Raw genomic sequence first — 18,512 nt, forward strand, 5'->3', positions numbered from 1 at the left:
TTTCCAGTAATGTACCACTCTACGAAATAGTTTGCTTAAAATAAAAATTACTGTTTTACAATTCAAATGAACTAATTGTATTCACAGTATAAACTACAACTTAGGCATTAAAGTTTTGTTGGCTGCATTAAGTGAATGTCTTTTTACATACTGCGGATCTCTTTGCAACTGAATAAATTTTTCAGTAGTACATCTGACACGTTAAACGTTCTAAGTTCATTTCCGTGTGTTGTCTTTTTTTCTTTCCTCTTGCAACACATGAAGTAATTTGGAAACATGTCTACTTTACCATAAAAATTACATCCATACATTAATTTTAGCTTAAGTAACCCAGAAGATCACAGCAGCAATTGTAGCTTATACAAATAACCTAGTGTATTAATTACCCTTTAAATTGTGCTTGACCATCACGTAAACTACATGAATGACATGAATCCGTGCATGTTAGACCCATGAGGTATCTCATAGCTTCAGCAAGCACTATGCAAATAAACTACCGAGTTAATTCTTTCCTTAAACCTGTTTGGCATAAGTGTGAGCATTTTAAGTATTGCTTTGGATCTGTAAGTAGTATGATTGGTGTCTAAGTATATTCATAAAATAAACATTTAAAAAATATTTTAATCCTAACATTATAGTATATGTTACAAGGTTTGACCTCTCCTGTTTGTACCAGTGATGTGCACGGTGTTGCACTTCTTATTTTTGTAATTTACTCTGAGAACATGCATCAGGAGTGAATTAAAATTGGCTTATTAGCATATGCTTTTACTGAAGCATCCTTTGTACAAGCTTCTTAAACTACAGATATGCTACAGCACGGACATGAAGAAATTATGAATGAAATAAAGTTAAACAATGCTAATATTTTTGAGGTCCTTTTAAGAACATTTTAGTATTTCTGATTTGTTGTTTTAGGTGAAAGTAGAAGTTTTTGCTGAAATCTTCTGTAAAAATTGCTAACAAGGTTAAAATTCCATAGAAAAAGTTGCCGTATGAGTTCACAAGTTTTCATTGTGGATCAAAAAATCATCTAAGTAGTTCTGTGTAATTTTTAACAGTATATGTCATTAAGCAAAAAATGACCTTTTTATAAAAAAGGACTGAGGTAATTTATGTCAGTTTAAAAAGACAATTGAATAGTAAGTTGAACACACAGATTGCGTATTTTATAATGTAGCAGATAGCCAGTAAAATCTTCTGATGAAAATGGTATTTTTGTCCATTTGTAGGAATAATAGATAAAGTAGCATGGCTGCTATACGTTTGCTTATTTTATGTCTGTTCAAGGTAGCTATATTTTGCTATGGGCTGGAGAAATGTGTACTGCTGCAGTCAAAATGTGTCTAAATGGTGCTTTATGTATTCATTTCAGTACTATTTACTTCAAAAAGACTATAAAACATCCATAACCAAGTGGGGACAACAGGCAGAAGCAGAACGATGAATGCCCTCTGTTTTCCTTTTTATGTATTTTAATCTGACAACTGTGTATTTTTTTTTAAAGATGCTTGCTCAGATGTTATATAGTATCACAAAAGAATAAGAAGCTATTCCACATAAATTCTCTTAGTATTTTTTAAGTTTTACTTTATGTTATCTTCACACCCTTTTCTGATTACCTTATAAAACTAAAAACTGTCTATATGACTTTGAGTTATTTATAGTATGACACAGGTTTACTTTCTTTCAGTGTACTACTTTTCAGTGAAGTCCCCTTTTCCCTGCCCATTGACATAGTCTTCTACTCTAACAAAACTTAGTTTCAGAAATGTCAAAGATTACAAATAAATGAGAAGTCACAGATGAGGAAGTTGGCTACAAGTGATCCTGTGGTCCTGGTCTCTCACATTTTCTATGCCCTCCAATTTCTTAATCAAACTGGAGTTAGAGAAACAAGTTATTGCCTGTTCTGCACTTACTCAGTGGTGCTGCGGTAGCATGTGTCAAAAGAACAACTCCTGATTTGTGTGTATGTCTGCTGTATACTTGATGTCAGCAGGTTTAGTACTGAACATTGAGCTAGCATGCCACAGCCCAAGTTACAGTCCTCCTACATCTCCTTTTTCCTTAATTGAACTTCAGGTAGATACAGATGAAGGCTCAAGTTCCTGTATTAAGATGCAGATTACACATGCTGCAAGTAAGAAAAGTATTTGGATTGTTCACTCTGGTTCTGGCTCGTTTGCAAATAACAAATGAAACCATTCAGAATATAACAAGGTTGCCTCTGCTGAGGGAACTACTTCAAAGCCATACACTGGGACAGAGAATTTTTGTCCCCTATAATGGCAATGCTTTTATAAACTTCTTGTGAGACATCGTACAACTAGGGAATAAATAACGGTATGACTTCACACAAGATATTTCTGAAAAAAAAAAGAATAATATCATGAGTGTAAGTGACTATAATTGAAAGGTTAGTTCAAGATATGTTCCAGGCTTTATTTTCCAGCTTCGTAGCAGACACTGCTGTGAAACCTTCAGCAAATATTCAGAACCCATTTCAGTCAGGTCTAGCCAGGAAGGACTTTGAACAGAAAAAAATCCTGGTAAGAAGAAAACATCAACTGCTTTCATGTGGGATGATGTTTAAACCATACCTTGGAGTGCCAACAGAGGCTTCTGTCCACAGCTTTCCCTACAGCTCTGACCAAGCCACTTAATTCCTCCAAGTAATGATTTTCTTTAGGTAAAAATAAGCTATACTGTTCTAACTCTGATCTTTAATTATTTCCCCACTTTCATGAAGTACTTTGAAATACAAATACATGATATAACAATAAAAGTCATTACTATCCTTATCTCAGTATCAAAACGGTACTGATGATAACAATTTTTGTTGTTTTAGTAGAGAATCCAGTAAAGCATTCATGATATTTATAATAATATAGACTGAATTTCAGTGGTTGTTTTTATAGTTGTTTTAATTTAATTTTGATATCTAAATGGTGTTCAAAAGCACTTTGGTGAACACCATAAATGCTCTTTAGTCAGTCTGCTCTCAGCGCTTATGTGTATTAGAGCCACTACAGTGCAAATAGTTTGTTCGATGTAATGGTTTAATTACTACATCAGTTGAAACATATATTCAGTTTGTGCAAAATTCAACTAAGTAGCTATAGTTTATCCACTGTATATAATTTTAACACAACTGTGTATTTAGTAGAACATTTGTTAATGTGAATATTGTAAGACATAGTATGCTGTCTTAAGAGCAAAAGTTGCATTCTTATATCACTGAAAAATCTCTTATTTCTCTTCAGCACATATTCTGGGATGTTTACACAGGTAAATGCAATGTATTATGCAAATAGTGTACTGGACAGATAACATCTTGATCACATTTTTTCTTCATTTAAATATTAAAACCAGTTAAATATTTTTTCTCATCTACTGATGACTGCTTTGAATAGATGAGGTCTCTCTGACTTCTGTTATACTCTGTAATATATTAATTATTGAATTAGCTTTTAGTTACTCCATCCAAATCAGTTCTCTCTGGTTCAGTTAAGTATGTTAAGACTTCTTATACTTTCTGGAAATTAACTTGTTGAAGCTAAGGAACAAAAATAAGTGGACAGGGTTCTTTTAAGATTGCACTCACTTGCTGCCCCTGATCTTAGAGTCAGAGAGCAGTGAGGATTTGCTGCTCCAGAAGCGAAGGTAAGCCAGGGTCTTACCAAGGCTGCCAGGGCAGGAACCTCACTGTCAAGGGTCCTGTCTGACAGTATCTGAATGAGGCGAGCAGGACAGGGCCAGTGATGGTGTCCAGGATCAGCATAGTATGCCAGCTCATCAGTCAAGTCTACAGGGAATGGGTCAGGTCAAAGGTCAAGCCAGGGAACTAGCCTGAAGGCGAACATCGGCATCGAGATAAGCAGGTACATGGCTAGGTATGTGCATGGCTGCAGCGCAGGTCCATCAGATACAAAGGGCAAAGAGCCTGAGATGTCTTGCTTGCAAGAGAGGGGTAGTCACCACTGATGCTTCTGTCAGCTCTCTCTTGAACAGCTTCAAGGGCAGCTGAGGTGTTTCAGACCTGCCACCTGCATAGTCTAAGTTGGTCCGGAGCTGAGGCAGCCAAACCTCCAAGAGGATCTGTGACCCTTATGTTCACATTAGGTAGTAGAATTGACTCACTCACAGTTAATATAATCTGTTTCAGGATTTGAAGGTACTTACTGTGAAGTTAACAGTAATGAGTGCATCTCACATCCATGCCAGAATGAAGGTCTCTGCGTGGATGGGATTAACCATTACAGGTGAGGAAAATTATTTGAATGACAGATATTCAGTATGATACATGGGTGTTTATCATCTAGCTATTCTTTTGGTACTTTGCCTGTATTATGTTTGCTGTCCTCCAGTGATACAATATGTCATTTTTGTGACTCATCTGACGCTGTTATGTGACACTCAAAATCTTCTTGTGGACAAAAAGGCATACATGAACACTATACATGGTAGACCCAAGGATCTGTTGTAGGGCTAATTAATATCTTAATAATATAATCAAAATATAACGAAGAGATGTTATTAGTTCAGTTACAATAATACTAATAGTCTAAGTTGAAATTAATAGAAAACAGCTTAATGAACAATGTAGTTACAATTGTTATATAAGAAATCTTGCAATTATCTCTTACCTTTGTTACGATTACCATCACAATGTCCGTCTGGGTCCTGTGATCAGTGGTTTCACTGTTCCTCAAGAAGACTTGGCAGTGTTACTGCAAGTCATCAGCATCTGGAAGTCTTTGCCAGGAGAAGTGTGATATTTATGGTGGGGGTTTTCTCATCTCAGTCTCAGGTCTGCTTGGAGCTATTTTTGTATGTTTCCTTACCACAATTTTCTTCCTTTGCACCATTTACCAGCTTCCCCAGCCCACAGGGACACAAAAGGCTATTGCTTGTAATGCCGTGATTATTGCACTGTGTCACACCCTCACTATAGATGCTACTCCCAGAGCTGATGCTAAAGCATGAGAGGCAGCAGTCAGTTGGCTCCAGGGCAGGTGTCAAAAAAAGTGAACACCAGCTCAGGCCAAGGCAAGTTCTCAGTCCTTGCACAGTGGGGTCAGCACAAAGCCTGTGGCCTTCAACTAACAATGGCAAAAATATTTTTTCCTGGGCTGCAGTCGCTGTACTTGTGAAGCTTGTTAAAATTCAGCACTTTGTAATGATCAGAAAAAAAAAAATAAAAAAATTTTGGAAGCACCTAACCCATACCTCTCAAAATCTGCCACTTTTTTCCCCAAATATTTTTATATTAAACTAAAAAGTAATATTATGACATCCTTTTTACTAGGTGCTTCTGCCAACATGGCTTTACTGGGACAGTATGTGAAGTGGAGATCAATGAATGCTTATCAAGACCCTGCAAAAACAATGGAACTTGCCTGGATCTCGTAAACAGGTTAGTTACTACTAAATGAAAAGCAATTCCCTGATTTCTGTATGTATAAAGTCTGCTTGCTGCCTTGAGGTCTGGGTGGGACCTTCAGTGTATGACAAGGATTCTGTATTAAAGTGAGGTAGGCAAATGCTACTGAATTAGCTATTTGTTTCTTAAGTGACCTGAGAGGAAAATAGAAGCGAAACTGTCTTCAGCACAACTTGTTCTTTTCCTCACCTTTATTTTTTTTTTTTAAATTTGAATAAGAGTGAAATAAAGGAAATTGATCTTCAGTTAGATTGCTATATCTCTCGCTTCAGCTTCCAACAGTGACCTTTTTTAATATAAATGTTTACTAAAAGCTAAGTGTAAGTAAGAAAAAAATTTGTTTGTTCCACAACACTTTATTATTATTCAGTTATTCAGAGACTTGTGTCAAAAGAACATTAGTCTTTAAGTCATTCCTTGTACCTTCAGCTAATATTATTGTGCAGGAATTTTCTACTGATTTAAAAAGGAGTAGATCACTCTGCTTCAGAAACATGGAAATGAGAAAAGTCTGTTCATTATTTTAGTATGGATGATGATTAGGGACACCAGCTTGACATCAGGACATACATACAGCTTCAGAACTTTGGAACAGATCATATTGCTTAGTTCTGTTGCCTTACCTGATTTTTCCCTTTTCTGAAGATTCATCTGTAGTTGTGCACCTGGATACTATGGGTCTCTGTGTGAGATGGATGTAAATGAGTGTGAAACTTTGCCTTGCTTGCATGGAGGAAGCTGCATCAACAAGCTTGGAGGATATCAGTGTTTCTGTCCCCCTGGATTCACAGGTATGGTCTGCTCTCTATCACAGTGGAGAAGGCTATTTCACAGGTTTTATATGTTTTTAATTTTATACCAGTGGCCTCAACGAAATCAAGGAAGAGTACACAGGATCATCTGCTTACTGGAGGATAAATCAATATTAATTCAAATAGAACTTTGATTCAGTTCTTAATAAGTAGCCTAAGATGTTATTTACATTAAGGCTTGATTTACGATTTCTTTATTCACCCATACATGCAGCTGAAACACATTAAAAGAGAGATTGTATAGTGCAAAGAAAATCAATGTTTTGAATTCAACCAAGAAAAAGAAGTATTACCATAGGTACAGAGTAAATCTTACAGACATAATGAAATGCTACTGTGTCATTTGAATTTGCACAGAACCATAGTAACACTTTGCTGACCTGTTGGACTGACACTGCTGACTTTGTGTTAATCTTTACGTTTTTAGAGAACTGATGACAGTATTTAACGGGTAGAGATGTAGCAAAATCTCTGTAAGATGATGTTGACATTTATTTAAATGATCTGCATGCTGCAGAACAAGTAGTCCATACTTAATGTTTTGATACATCCAGCTTAAGCAACCTGAAAACACATGGGGTCATACGACTGCGGAAATGTTTATAGCTGTCTGCCTCAAGTTATATCATTGCTGCCTTCTTGCTGCAAAAAATGGTTTTTTCCTACCCATTCCAGCCTGTAATGAATACCACGTAATTCATAAGATCAGAAAGGATGCAATTCGCATCCACTGAACTGAGAGGAATGTAATTTCTCCACAGAACAAAGAACAAGTACAGTTTTGGGAATATCTATATAGATGTATATCCTTCTTCCATTCACCACAAACTTCAGTCCACATACTGCTTGTGCAGTGTTCTTCAAAATTATCCTTGACATTTCAGCAAAAATTAGAAAAATCTATATAATTCTCTTGCCTAAAACTTTAAAAGCTCTTTCAAACACTCCCCCCCTCCCATTTTCTTTAGAAGGGCTGTGTTCTGAATAGCACTTCTTGGTTATCGCAGAAACTTTGGTTCATTAGGCAGTGGTGCTGCAGATTTATAGTTTTAACTAATAGATGTTAAAACCGTTGTCTTCCCCTTTATGTATATGTTCCTGTAAGAATTCCCAGCTATATTCATAGAAGACAAGACACCTGTACCTGAAGAGCTTCTGAGGCTGTAATCTGAAAAGGAGTAAGCAATCTGCGGGTGTGCTTTCTTTTCATGATACTGCATTACTGAATAAGCAGTTTGACTTGAGTTCTTTTCCCTAACACATTTAGCCAACAAGGATAGAATGATGGGTTTTTAGTGTAAGAAGGTTTTTTAATCAGCTGTAGTAGTTTACTATTAGAAGTAGGTAGTTACGGGTACAAATCTTTTTAGTATAGTTACAAGAATAGTTGTTTACTATTTAGTGTTAGTTATTTACTAACAAGGGTGGTGTGATATCCAGGTGTCTATCAAACACAGAAACATTACTCAAAAATTAGTGGTAGATTGCCCATCACTAAATTATAACCCGTGATATTTTTGCCCACCCTTAAAGTGACACTGTTTGGACATCTGCTATGCAATGTACCAGTTAGATTAAGTCTGAAGGAATAACTCATTGGATATGAAGTGTTTGGTACAGCAGTTGAACTAAGGCTTTAAAACAAAGTTGTAGTGTTAGCAGGCCCAGAAGTGAGTGAAAGTAATTTGATATCAAAGCAAGGTCTTTGCAGAGCAAGATACTGCTTTTCTGGATTATGAAGCAAAAAGAGCATGTGTCAAGTATACGTTTCCTTGGCAAACATACAGAATTGTAGCATAGTTCTCTGATAGTTTGAGGTTCTGAAAACTTTTTCTAGCAATTACAATTCAAATAGCTAATAGCTCATTTTTCGTATTATTTAACAAACGTTTTTTGGTTTTATGTTACCTCTACTACAGAAAACATAATGGTACTGTTTGAGAGTACTAAGCTTTAGAATTATAAATACTGAAAGAAAATGCTTTAAAACTACAAAATGTTAGTATTTAAGGTACTGAATTTATAACAGTATAACAAAAGTAATTTATCTAACTCTTTGAAAGATAGGTGTATTTCCACTTTCATCCCCAGTAATTTCATAAATCTATGAACTGCATTTGTTTTCTGTCATGGACAAGGCATCTTTAAAGATATATAAAAGCATGTATTCATTTCAATTGTCATTTGATTTTCAAAAATGTTTTATTGTACTTGCACAGAGAAAATGTCAATCATTGACTAATTAAAATATTCTAGATTTGTAAATATGAATGAAAACAAATTACAATACATTAAATGGTTAGGCCAAATTATATTACTATATTTAATTTTTAAAAAATTTCAAAAGTATTAATTTTCATGAGACATTTTGAATGTTTTCTCTTGTCATGTAATTTAATGTCTTAGAGAAAGGAGCCTTTAGACACTGATGTCTGCTTTATAAACTCTAAAATTCTGGCAGCTAATGGATCTCAAAATGTTACATCTTCCATAAATTTATCTTATTTTGGGCTTATTTTACACTGTTTGTAATTTTATTTCATTTTAAATAGCTTTTTTATCAAAAGTACTTTAAAAATAATTTATTAACTATTAAAATATGACTTTTTCTCAACACTGCTAAGATAAAATTTACTGTTTTGCAGCTCAGGTAGACTCTTACAAAAAGTAATCACAGCTCAGATGACAAATGCACAGATGTATCCTTTCTGACAGGATGTAATTGGCAGCAACAATGGTCATATTAAACCCTAGATATCACTAATAAACCCTGGCTAAAGTCCTCACTCCAGATACTTTGGAAAATAAAACTAAGTGATCTGGGCATTCAATAAATTGTTTTTATTCCTGGCCCAAAATGAGAAGAAAAGTGAATTAATGAAACAGTGCTGTGTTAGAAAAAGGAGAAAAGTAACAAAAGGATAATATCAAATAATCATCTAATCATTTATTTTTTTTTGTGCAGAATACCTTCTGGGGATGAGTGCATCCCCTCTTCTGCAATAGCCTTCTCCTTATATTTAGTTGTCCTCAGTCACGCTGGCTAGCAAGGCCACCTCAAAGGTGTGGAGGACCCAGTGACATGAACTTTCAATCTCCAGTTTAGCCCCTCTTGTTTTTTTTAATTGCTTTGGCTGGCCAGTGTTTCTCCCTGAAACAATACTGCTCAGTTCCACTAGGTACTCTTGACAATGCAAGATCTAATTATTCCATCTCTATCAGCTGCTGCTGTTCTTTAACTTGTATTTGCCCTTTAGCAACTGTATATATGCAGTGTACAACATCCTTGTTGCCCAAAAGGATCTATGTAAGTACTTACGTTGTGCCTTCAGAACTATGACTTTGGCATACTAAAACTACAAACTGTCTCCTTATGTTAGTTTGACCTCTCACTTCCAAGCACACAGAAATATCATTAATTTTTCCTGGTTTTACACCCTATTGGAAAAAACTGTTGATTTATTTGAAATAGCATTAATCTTTCATGTTGAAAGATGCAGGCCTGGAACACTATTTTTGGTGTTTAATGCTTAGGCACCACAAAGAAACTTAACAATAACATAGCATAAAGTCTCTAGGTAACCTGTTAGCTACAAAATTCTGTGAACTCTTTAATTCCCCGGTCTGATCATTCTTGTTCCATACCTCCCGTCTTTATGTGAGAAAAGTCTGTCCTGGTTTATAGAACTAACTGTGAAAAAAATCCATGGCTGAAAGTCCGAAGTAGAATAGCTCTTTACTCAAGATCACAGTTGTTAGTACTTATTGTCTGTATGTTGGTGGTACCTGAGTGTTAGATATAACAACATAAAACTGAAAGATACCTCCTCAGTCACTGAATCTAAAACCTGTTTTGTCTAAATGGCCAGCCATTCCTTGGCTGGCGTGATGAATGTTAATGGTTGTAACATGAACTGTCGAATTTGTACTGCAAATGTAAAGAAACAAGCAACTCTAACCGTTGTGCTTGGTAATGTACCAAATATGAGACTTAATGTACATAGAGGATGGACCTTTTGAGTAAGAAAACACCATGCTTACATAATCATCTTTTAACATTAAGATACCCTTTTAAATATGTCTCACTCAGGAACTGTTTTTCTTTATATGATTCCAGAATCCTTTGATTTCGTAAATGTTGCTATAAATACTGGAAATTTGCTCATAACCTAAGGAAATGAAAGTAGAACCAAAAGCTCTTTCAGATCTAATTTTGGCTTGATAAGTTACTAAACCTTTTTTAGAGAATCTGACGATACAGTGCAAAACATATGGAACTCATGACTGTGGAATTATAAATTAAATGGAACATAATCAGCAATTTAAATTTAAAAGCAAAATAAGAAAGTATAATCAATGAGTATAACTTGTCATCGCAAATCAATGTGATGTTGTATTCTGAATGAGCAGTGGTACACACTTACGTAAAGAATAAAACAAGAAAAAATACATATATGTATATTCCACTGAGTTTGATATTTAAAACTGTTAATTAAAACTCTAATATTACTTTCTCTTCAGCTAGGCAATGTAACATCTTAAAAGGAATAAGTAATTAAACATAATGTATTATGATCACTTACCCTGAAGGTTGTTTTCATGATTGAGGTGTTAATCACTTCTCCTTTATCAGTCTTACCATCTGAACAAACTTATGTCAAAGTGTAATCCAGATGATTCAGACATGCCTGAAGTGAAATATTTTTAATATTAATCAAAAATTTATTTTATATTCAAGTATAAATCATAAGTGTTTGGGTCACCAAGTCTGCTGCAAAATGGGTTTAAGAGTACAGGTTTTTCGACTGTAGAATTTTGTTTGATAATCCCTAATTGCTTCATTTTAAAGGATTCTAGGATTACCAAGTCCTTACTGCCTTCATTGACAGACTAGGGAATTCTTAAGTCTTTATTTTCTTATTTTTCCCTGTTTGAGGTTAACTAAATAATTCTAACATCTCTTGCAAAGACTAAAGTTTTTTTCCTAAAATCTGTTGGGTTGACCTTGGCCAGCTGCCAGATGCTCACCTAGCCACTCTCTCAGTGCCCCTCATCAGCAGGGCAGGAGAAGAAAATAAAGATGAAAGAATTTATGGGTCGAGATAAAGGGAGATTACTTATCTGTTACCATCATGGGCAAACCAGACTTGACTTGGGGAAAATTAATACATTTTATTGCCAATTAAAGTAGATTTTTGGATGGTAAGAAACAAAGACAACATAAAGCAACACTTTTTTCCCTTCTTCCCCCCTCCCCCCTTCACCAGCTCAACTTCAATCCCAGCTCCTCTGCCTCCCCACCTCAAGCAGGACAGGGAGATGGGGAATGGGAGGTTGTGGTCAATCCATAACAGCTCTTCTCTGCTGTTCCTACCTCCTTACACTTTCCCCCGTTCCTGCGTGTCCTTTCCCCAGGCTGTAGTCCTTCAAGATACACCTGTTTCAGCATGGACTCTCCACGGGCTACAGTTCCTTCAGGAAATAACCACCTGCTCCTGTATGGGGTCCTCCATGGGCTGCAGCTTTGGTATCCTGCTTGTGTCAGGAGTGCTTTCCACAGGCTGCAGGCAAATACCTGCTCCACCATGGTGTCCTTCATGGGCTGCAGGGAAATCTCTGCTCCAACACATGGAGCACCTCCTCTTCCTCCGTCTCTGACCATGGTGCTCACCAGATTATTCTTCACTTCGTGCCTCCTCACTTTGCCTGTACAGTGTTTTGTCCTTTCTTAAATATATTTTCACAGAGGCACCACCATCTTGGCTGAGGGGCTCAGCTGTGTCTTACAGCGGGTCCACTGGAGCCAGCTGGAACTGTCTATTTCCAGCCTCTGGCCTCTTCTCACAGAAGCTGCCTTGCAGCTCGCCTGTCCCCCACCCCTGCCAACACCTTGACACTTCCACCCAGTACTTGAAATAAGATTTCAGTAGCTAAAATGTGTTAAGCTGCAATACATAAATTCAAAATTCTGGTTCAAACTGGCAATTATTTGACATCTGATCCAAAAGATGCCTAAAAATGACCAAGTACAATGAAACCACTTTCTCCTGTGAAGTTTCAGTCATCATTTCTGCAGAGCAGAAATTATTCCTTCATTCTCAAAAGCTGTTCTCTTAATCTCAGATCTACTCTTACAGTCTCATCTTCTCTATGAGATTAGTACAAACTGACATTTGGAAGTGACTAAAGGTGCACTTGAGTTCTATGTTAAACCAAGTCAAAACCTTGGCTGAAATAACTCATCTTGTATTTTATCTTTAATGCCAGCTCTGAGCCCCAGCCTTCCTTATCCTGCACCTCAGAACCTCCTGTTCATCTTGTCTACATGACAATGAAAACTTCTCAGCTTTTTACACAATAGGCTGACCTAACAAGAAAGTCCCTCAAGATCTAATCAATGAAAAGGGAGAGAAATTTTCTTTATCATTTTGACCTTCCTAGCTACTTCTACAGCTTCATACTGCCAGCTGACTCTGGCAGTGATTGCATCTGCACTCTTTGAACCTCTGTCTGTATTCCTTGTTATTGATATCCAGAGGAAGAACAGCAACTACACTACTAACTGAAGTGACTATCTATTTAGAGTCAGAGAGGAGGAATCTTGTGGTATGCTCCCTGAGATATCAAAGCAAGATGCAGCTTACATATCAAGAGAGGCCAAAACTGAATGGCATGTCAAGAACAAATTTAACATGTGTACTGGCGGAACTGGGTTTCTATACTAAATGTGGAGGTAGTGGTGTCTTTTAGTTTAATGATTAGAACATTCACATAAGTTTTGGGAATTTTAGGTGTAGTGAGTACACCATCATGAAGGGCAAATTTACATTATGCATTTTCCTGAGAAGTACTATAATGTCCATGCTACAAGTTAGCCTGATTTGTAAGGAAAGGAGGGGGCACTTTTGCTGTACTTGTTGAGCTACAACACTTCAGCAAAATTTCCTGGGCCAGAAAGAACATAGAACAGTAATGTGTAGCCTCCTCGAGTGTTCAGCTTGAAGTGCCATGTCTAGACTGCTAGTTTTGTCTCCCTCTCCTGAGAGCCAAGGTCAGGACATAAAGATTATTTTTCCTCTCAGGGTGACTTACCATCTACTAACTAGAGCATTAAGCCACACTTTAACTACTTAAATCTTAGTCTGGTAGCAGCTTTGTTCCAATTACTGCTCATCCTTGTTCAAGGAAGAGGGTGGTCAAGAAGGCATGGCAGAAGGCCAGCAAGGATGAATAGGAAATGCCTGACTCAACTCGGAGCAGGGATGAGCTACTTAGGAATACGAAGCCATTGCCCAGGTATGCAGAGTTGAAATTAGGAAAGGAAAAGCTGAGCTAGAGCTGAGCATAGAGAAGGATATGCAAAGCTTTCTATATGAACATTGGCAGCAAAAGGAAGGCCAATAAAAGAGTGGACCTGGTTCTCAGTAGGGAGGGGGGGACCTAGTGACAGAAGACATGGAAGAGCATGAGGTACTGTCATGGTTTAGCCCCAGTCAGCAACCAAGCACCACGCAGCCGCTCGCTCACTCCCCCCTGGTGGGACGGGGGAGAGAATCGGAAGAGTAAAAGTGAGGAAACTCATGGTTTGAGATAACGACGGTTTAATAGGTAAAGCAAAAGCTGCGCACGGAAGCAAAGCAAAACAAGGAATTCATTCACTACTTCCCATCGGCAGGCAGGGGTTCAGCCATCTCCAGGAAAGCAGGGCTCCATCATGCGTAACGGTTACTTGGGAAGACAAATGCCATCACTCCAAATGTCTCCCCTTCCTTCTTCTTCCCCAGCTTTATATACTGAGCATGACGTCATATGGTGTGGAATATCCCATTGGTCAGTTGGGTCAGCTGTCCCAGCTGTGTCCCCTCCCAGCTTCTTGTGCACCCAGCAGAGCACGGGGAGCTGAAAAAGTCCTTGACCAGTGTAAGCGCTGCTTAGCAACAACTAAAACATCCCCACATTATCACCACTGTTTCCAGCAAAAATCCAAAACATAGTCCCATACTAGCTACTACGAAGAAATTTAACTCTACCCCAGCTGAACCAGGACAGGTGCTCAAAGTTGTCTTGTTTTCAGGGTTTACTGCTAAAGTCTGGTCTCAAGCCTCCAGGTTTCTGAGCCTAGTGGCAGAGTTGAGGGTACTCCAGTTTTAACAAGACTGGTAGAGTATGATCCATAAACTACAACCTTCTGAGCCCAACCAGCAAGCCAATCTTTTAGCCACCCAGTTGTCCCCCCTTCCAGACTCTACTTGGGTATAGGAATATTGTAGGAGATAGTGTCAAAGACATGCTAAAATCAAGGCAAGTGCCATTCATTGCTGTTTTCTCTTCCACAAACCTAGTCTTTTCATTATAAAAGGTAATCAGATTGTTCAGGCATGTTTTTCCCTTGATAAACCTATAGAATCATAGAATAATTTGGTTTGGAAGGGACATTTAAAGGTCATCTAGTCCAGCTCCCTGCAGTGACCAGGGACATCTTCAACTAGGTCAGGTTGCCCAGAGCCCCGTCCAACCTTTCCTTGAATGCTTCCAGGGACGGGGCATCTACCACCTCTCGGAGCAACCTGTGCCAGTGTTTCACCACCCTCATTGTAAAAAATTTCTTCCTTATAACTAGTCTAAAACTGCCCCCTTTCAGTTTAGAACCATCACCCCTTCTCCTGTCACAGCAGGCGCTGCTAAAAAGTCTGTCCCCATCCTGCTTGTAAGCCCCCTTTAAGTGGTGAAAGGCTGCAATAAGGTCTCCCTGCAGCCTTCTCTTCTCCAGGCTGAACAACCCCAACTCACTCAGCCTGTCCTCACAGGAGAGGTGCTCCAGTCCTCTGGTCATTTTTGTGGCCCTCCTCTGGACCCGCTCCAACACTTCCATGTCCTTTCTATGTTGAAGGCTCCAGAGCTAGATGCAGCACTCCAGGTAGAATATCACCAGAGTGGAGAAGAGGGGCAGAATCACTCCCTTGCCCTGCTGGCCACACTTCTTTTGATGCAGCCAGGTCGATTGTTTCTGGGCTGCAGGTGCACATTGATGGGTCATGTCCAGCTTTTCATCCACAGGTGCTACAAGTCCTCTGCAGGGCTGCTCTCAACCTGTGCTGGTTGTTCCCAGTCACCTTCTTTTCCTTCTGTTGCCTAGAAATAGCTTCTAAGAGGTTTCATTCCATGATCTTCCTGGGGACTAAAGTGAGGCTTACTAGCCTTAGTTCCCCAGATCATCCTTTTGGCTTTCTTGGGGAGGTAAGTGCAGTGTTTGCCTTTCCTAGTCACTGGGTACCTTCCCCAATTTTCATGGCCTTTCAGACATGATAGAAAGCAGCCTTCCAAGGATGTCAGACAGCTTTCTCAGCACCCTCAGGTGCAGCCCACCAGGTACTGAATTAAAGTAAATGAATGCAAGGATTGAATCCAAGAATTTATGTTTGGCCCAGTGTTCTGTACGCCACAACAGAAACCGAGTTGGATTATTGTGCCTAACCTTTGTTATCCAAGTTCACTATTTGGATGTGACCTTTAGATAATTTTATTTCAAGTCTTGTATTTACAGCTTCAGCAACAAGAGAAGATAGGCCAGTACAGATTTTCTTCTTTGAAGAAACATTCATTTTATGTGGTCTGTAGAGGTTACTGTACCACATAGCAGTGACCTCCAGCTAGAAAGCTGGAGAAATGTATTTCTAGTTTCAAAGCAGTGAAGTTACTGAACAGCGAAGAATCCTATTTGTAAGAAAGAAAGGTCTGTATAGTGTGTGCAAAGTCTCTGGTCCTTAAGGAGACAAAGTCAATAACTACCTCATTTTTTGTACAGATTATGCTCAAAATATGCGATGCTACAGCCCATTCATAATGAGTGTTTGGCAACAGCAACTCTCACTGTGTATACAAATTAAATCTGGTGATTAGGAACTTGGATGACAGTACACTCCCCTTGTTTAGTAACATATAATTGTTTTGGGTTACATATCTGTGCCATTAGGGAGGAGAATCCTTGTCTTTTGGCAAAGAATATCTAAATATGAAGTGTTTGTTCTTCATGCTCATTACTGTCTAATCTGAATGTATTTAGTACAGCAATTCTAAGGTGATCTCACCAATGTCTTGTACACTTAATTACTATTTATCCTCAAACAGAACCAGCTTCTTTTTCTGGATTTATAGGAGTCAGTAAAAGAGAAATGGAACTATCTCTGCTCCTTATTTTTGACTGCTGAAAAGAATAGCATCAATGTAAAAGACAACGCTTTCTAATGATAAAAAGGACACTGTTCATGCAGTCATGTACATGTTAGGACTCACACGCAGTTCCCATTGTACCCATTGCCTAAAGTGGTATATTGGATTGGGAGAAAATCTCAATTTGATTCTCACAGACTTTCCTCCAAGTTTCCTGCACCTTCATAGAGGTTACTAAATGCAACAACATTGTTAAAGAGTTTCGAATAACTTCTGCTTCTTTTTGCGTACATTACTCCATACTGGCCAGAACAAAGTCTTGAATCTGATTCTTGCACCTAATGTAAGGTTATGGTGATGCATCCTCTCCCACATTCTCTCTCTTTCTGTAGCTCGTCTGTTTAATATTAATCATTTATAGTGAGTGGGGGATAAAAAAATAGAAGAAATATTTTCAATGTAATATATCTAGTAGGTGAGCCATTCATGCATTCTGTCAGTTTATGTGAAACATTCTTGCTCCATATCAAGCAGATCTGGAAACGTTTGAGAACAGTTTTTTAATTCATTAGTGAAAATGGAGGAAGGTGTTCCCTTAGACTCATGCAGCTGACAGCAGTAAGCATACTATACATGACAGTTCAAAATTTGCAAGCTAGACTGAATGGCCAAAAAAAATTTAGCTGCATCAGAATGGGGTCAGCCAATGAGTTCTCCTTAGGGGCATGGTGGTAAAGCCAGATACAGTGCCGTACTAACATATGTTTAACAGCGTTAAACAGAAATATGTTAAACATTGTATCCATATATATGGATGTGCTGCTGTGAAGTTCTGCGGTTTGCCTTATGTTTTTGATTATAATACTATATATACACCACAGAAGTATCTTTCTTAGGACACAGACATAATATTTAACAGAATAGGAACATTTAATAAAACTGAGACAGTTCCCAGCTAAACAGACAGTAACTGAAATTGGTAACATCCTAATTTACCTTCTCATAAATATAATCTATCAGATCAGTGTTTCAGGGTAAAGCAGATGTAGAATCCTTCCCTGAATATTTTTTGGGGCTGCTTGAAATGCAGAATGCAGGGGATAGGACTATGCAGTGAGAACATTTCAGAGCTTGTGGCCAAGTGATTATATCTACAACTCATCTATTACAGTAAGCTATTAGGTGAGAATTTTAAATTATCTAGGGCTTCTAGAGCCAAAATCAGTGCTTCACATTATATGTACAAGAAATTGAGAAAGCCCTGATACAACTGTTAGAGCTGTTTCCTAGCTCTTACTGCTAGCTAGGAAGGTCTCTACATTTCAGCAAGTGTAACTTTGGAGGGTTTTTTGAACATATTCAAATATTCCACTGTGCATGCTTTAGAGGAGTTTCTATTCTGTGAGAGTTACCAAGGCCCAGGGGATTGAAATCTCAATTTCCACACAAATTACTCTGCTACAAATACTGTGGCAAAGGAACTTTTAAGCAGCTTTAATGCTAGAACACCACAGAGGAACATTATGCATTATAATGCCAGTCTATTCTTCTGTGATTCTGCGATATTTCTTTGAGCTTTGTCTAAGTTATAAATATACTTAATGTTTAAAGCTTTTATATTAAATTATTGTAGTATTTCTAAAAGATAATGTTACAAATGAAATAAGAATATTTTATTAGCTATTTATGATGGTGTGGTTTTTTGCTATGCACTCAAAAATTCATGACTGGGAACTAGTTAGATGAAAACACATAATTCATCACTTAAAAACCTGTGGATGATTCAATCAGTCACAGCAATAAATATCTAAAGCAATGACTGCTGGGTGATGGTTTCACTTCTCAGAACACAACATGCTGTATGTTAGAACAGTTACTGTAAAGTTGTGCTTCTTATTTCTGAAAAGCATGGCCGTGGTAGCATCATGGATTTTTTTGGTTCTGTGTAGCTATCTTTGCCAGCCATCTCTGTCTTTTATCTTCAACAGGGTTCAGAGAAGTAGATGACTTCATGAAGAGTATTTTGTTCACTAAAGTAGAGTGAGTTAACCTGTCATGCTAAGAATCTCGTAGTTTTCTTAGCA

The 18,512-nt window shown here is 37.8% G+C and overlaps 1 protein-coding gene across 1 annotated transcript in view; it reads left to right on the top strand.

Moving 5' to 3' along the window:
- EYS (eyes shut homolog) overlaps positions 1–18,512 on the top strand; it is an 888,772-nt gene that overhangs the window by 345,663 nt on the left and 524,597 nt on the right. The window contains exons 18-20 of the mRNA XM_064448569.1: positions 4,169–4,265; positions 5,312–5,419; positions 6,092–6,237. Coding sequence (XP_064304639.1) covers positions 4,169–4,265; positions 5,312–5,419; positions 6,092–6,237 — 351 coding nt within the window. The remainder of the gene's footprint in view (positions 1–4,168; positions 4,266–5,311; positions 5,420–6,091; positions 6,238–18,512) is intronic.

This window comes from Phalacrocorax carbo, chromosome 3 (genome assembly GCF_963921805.1).
Source record: "Phalacrocorax carbo chromosome 3, bPhaCar2.1, whole genome shotgun sequence".
Lineage (NCBI taxonomy): Eukaryota > Metazoa > Chordata > Aves > Suliformes > Phalacrocoracidae > Phalacrocorax > Phalacrocorax carbo.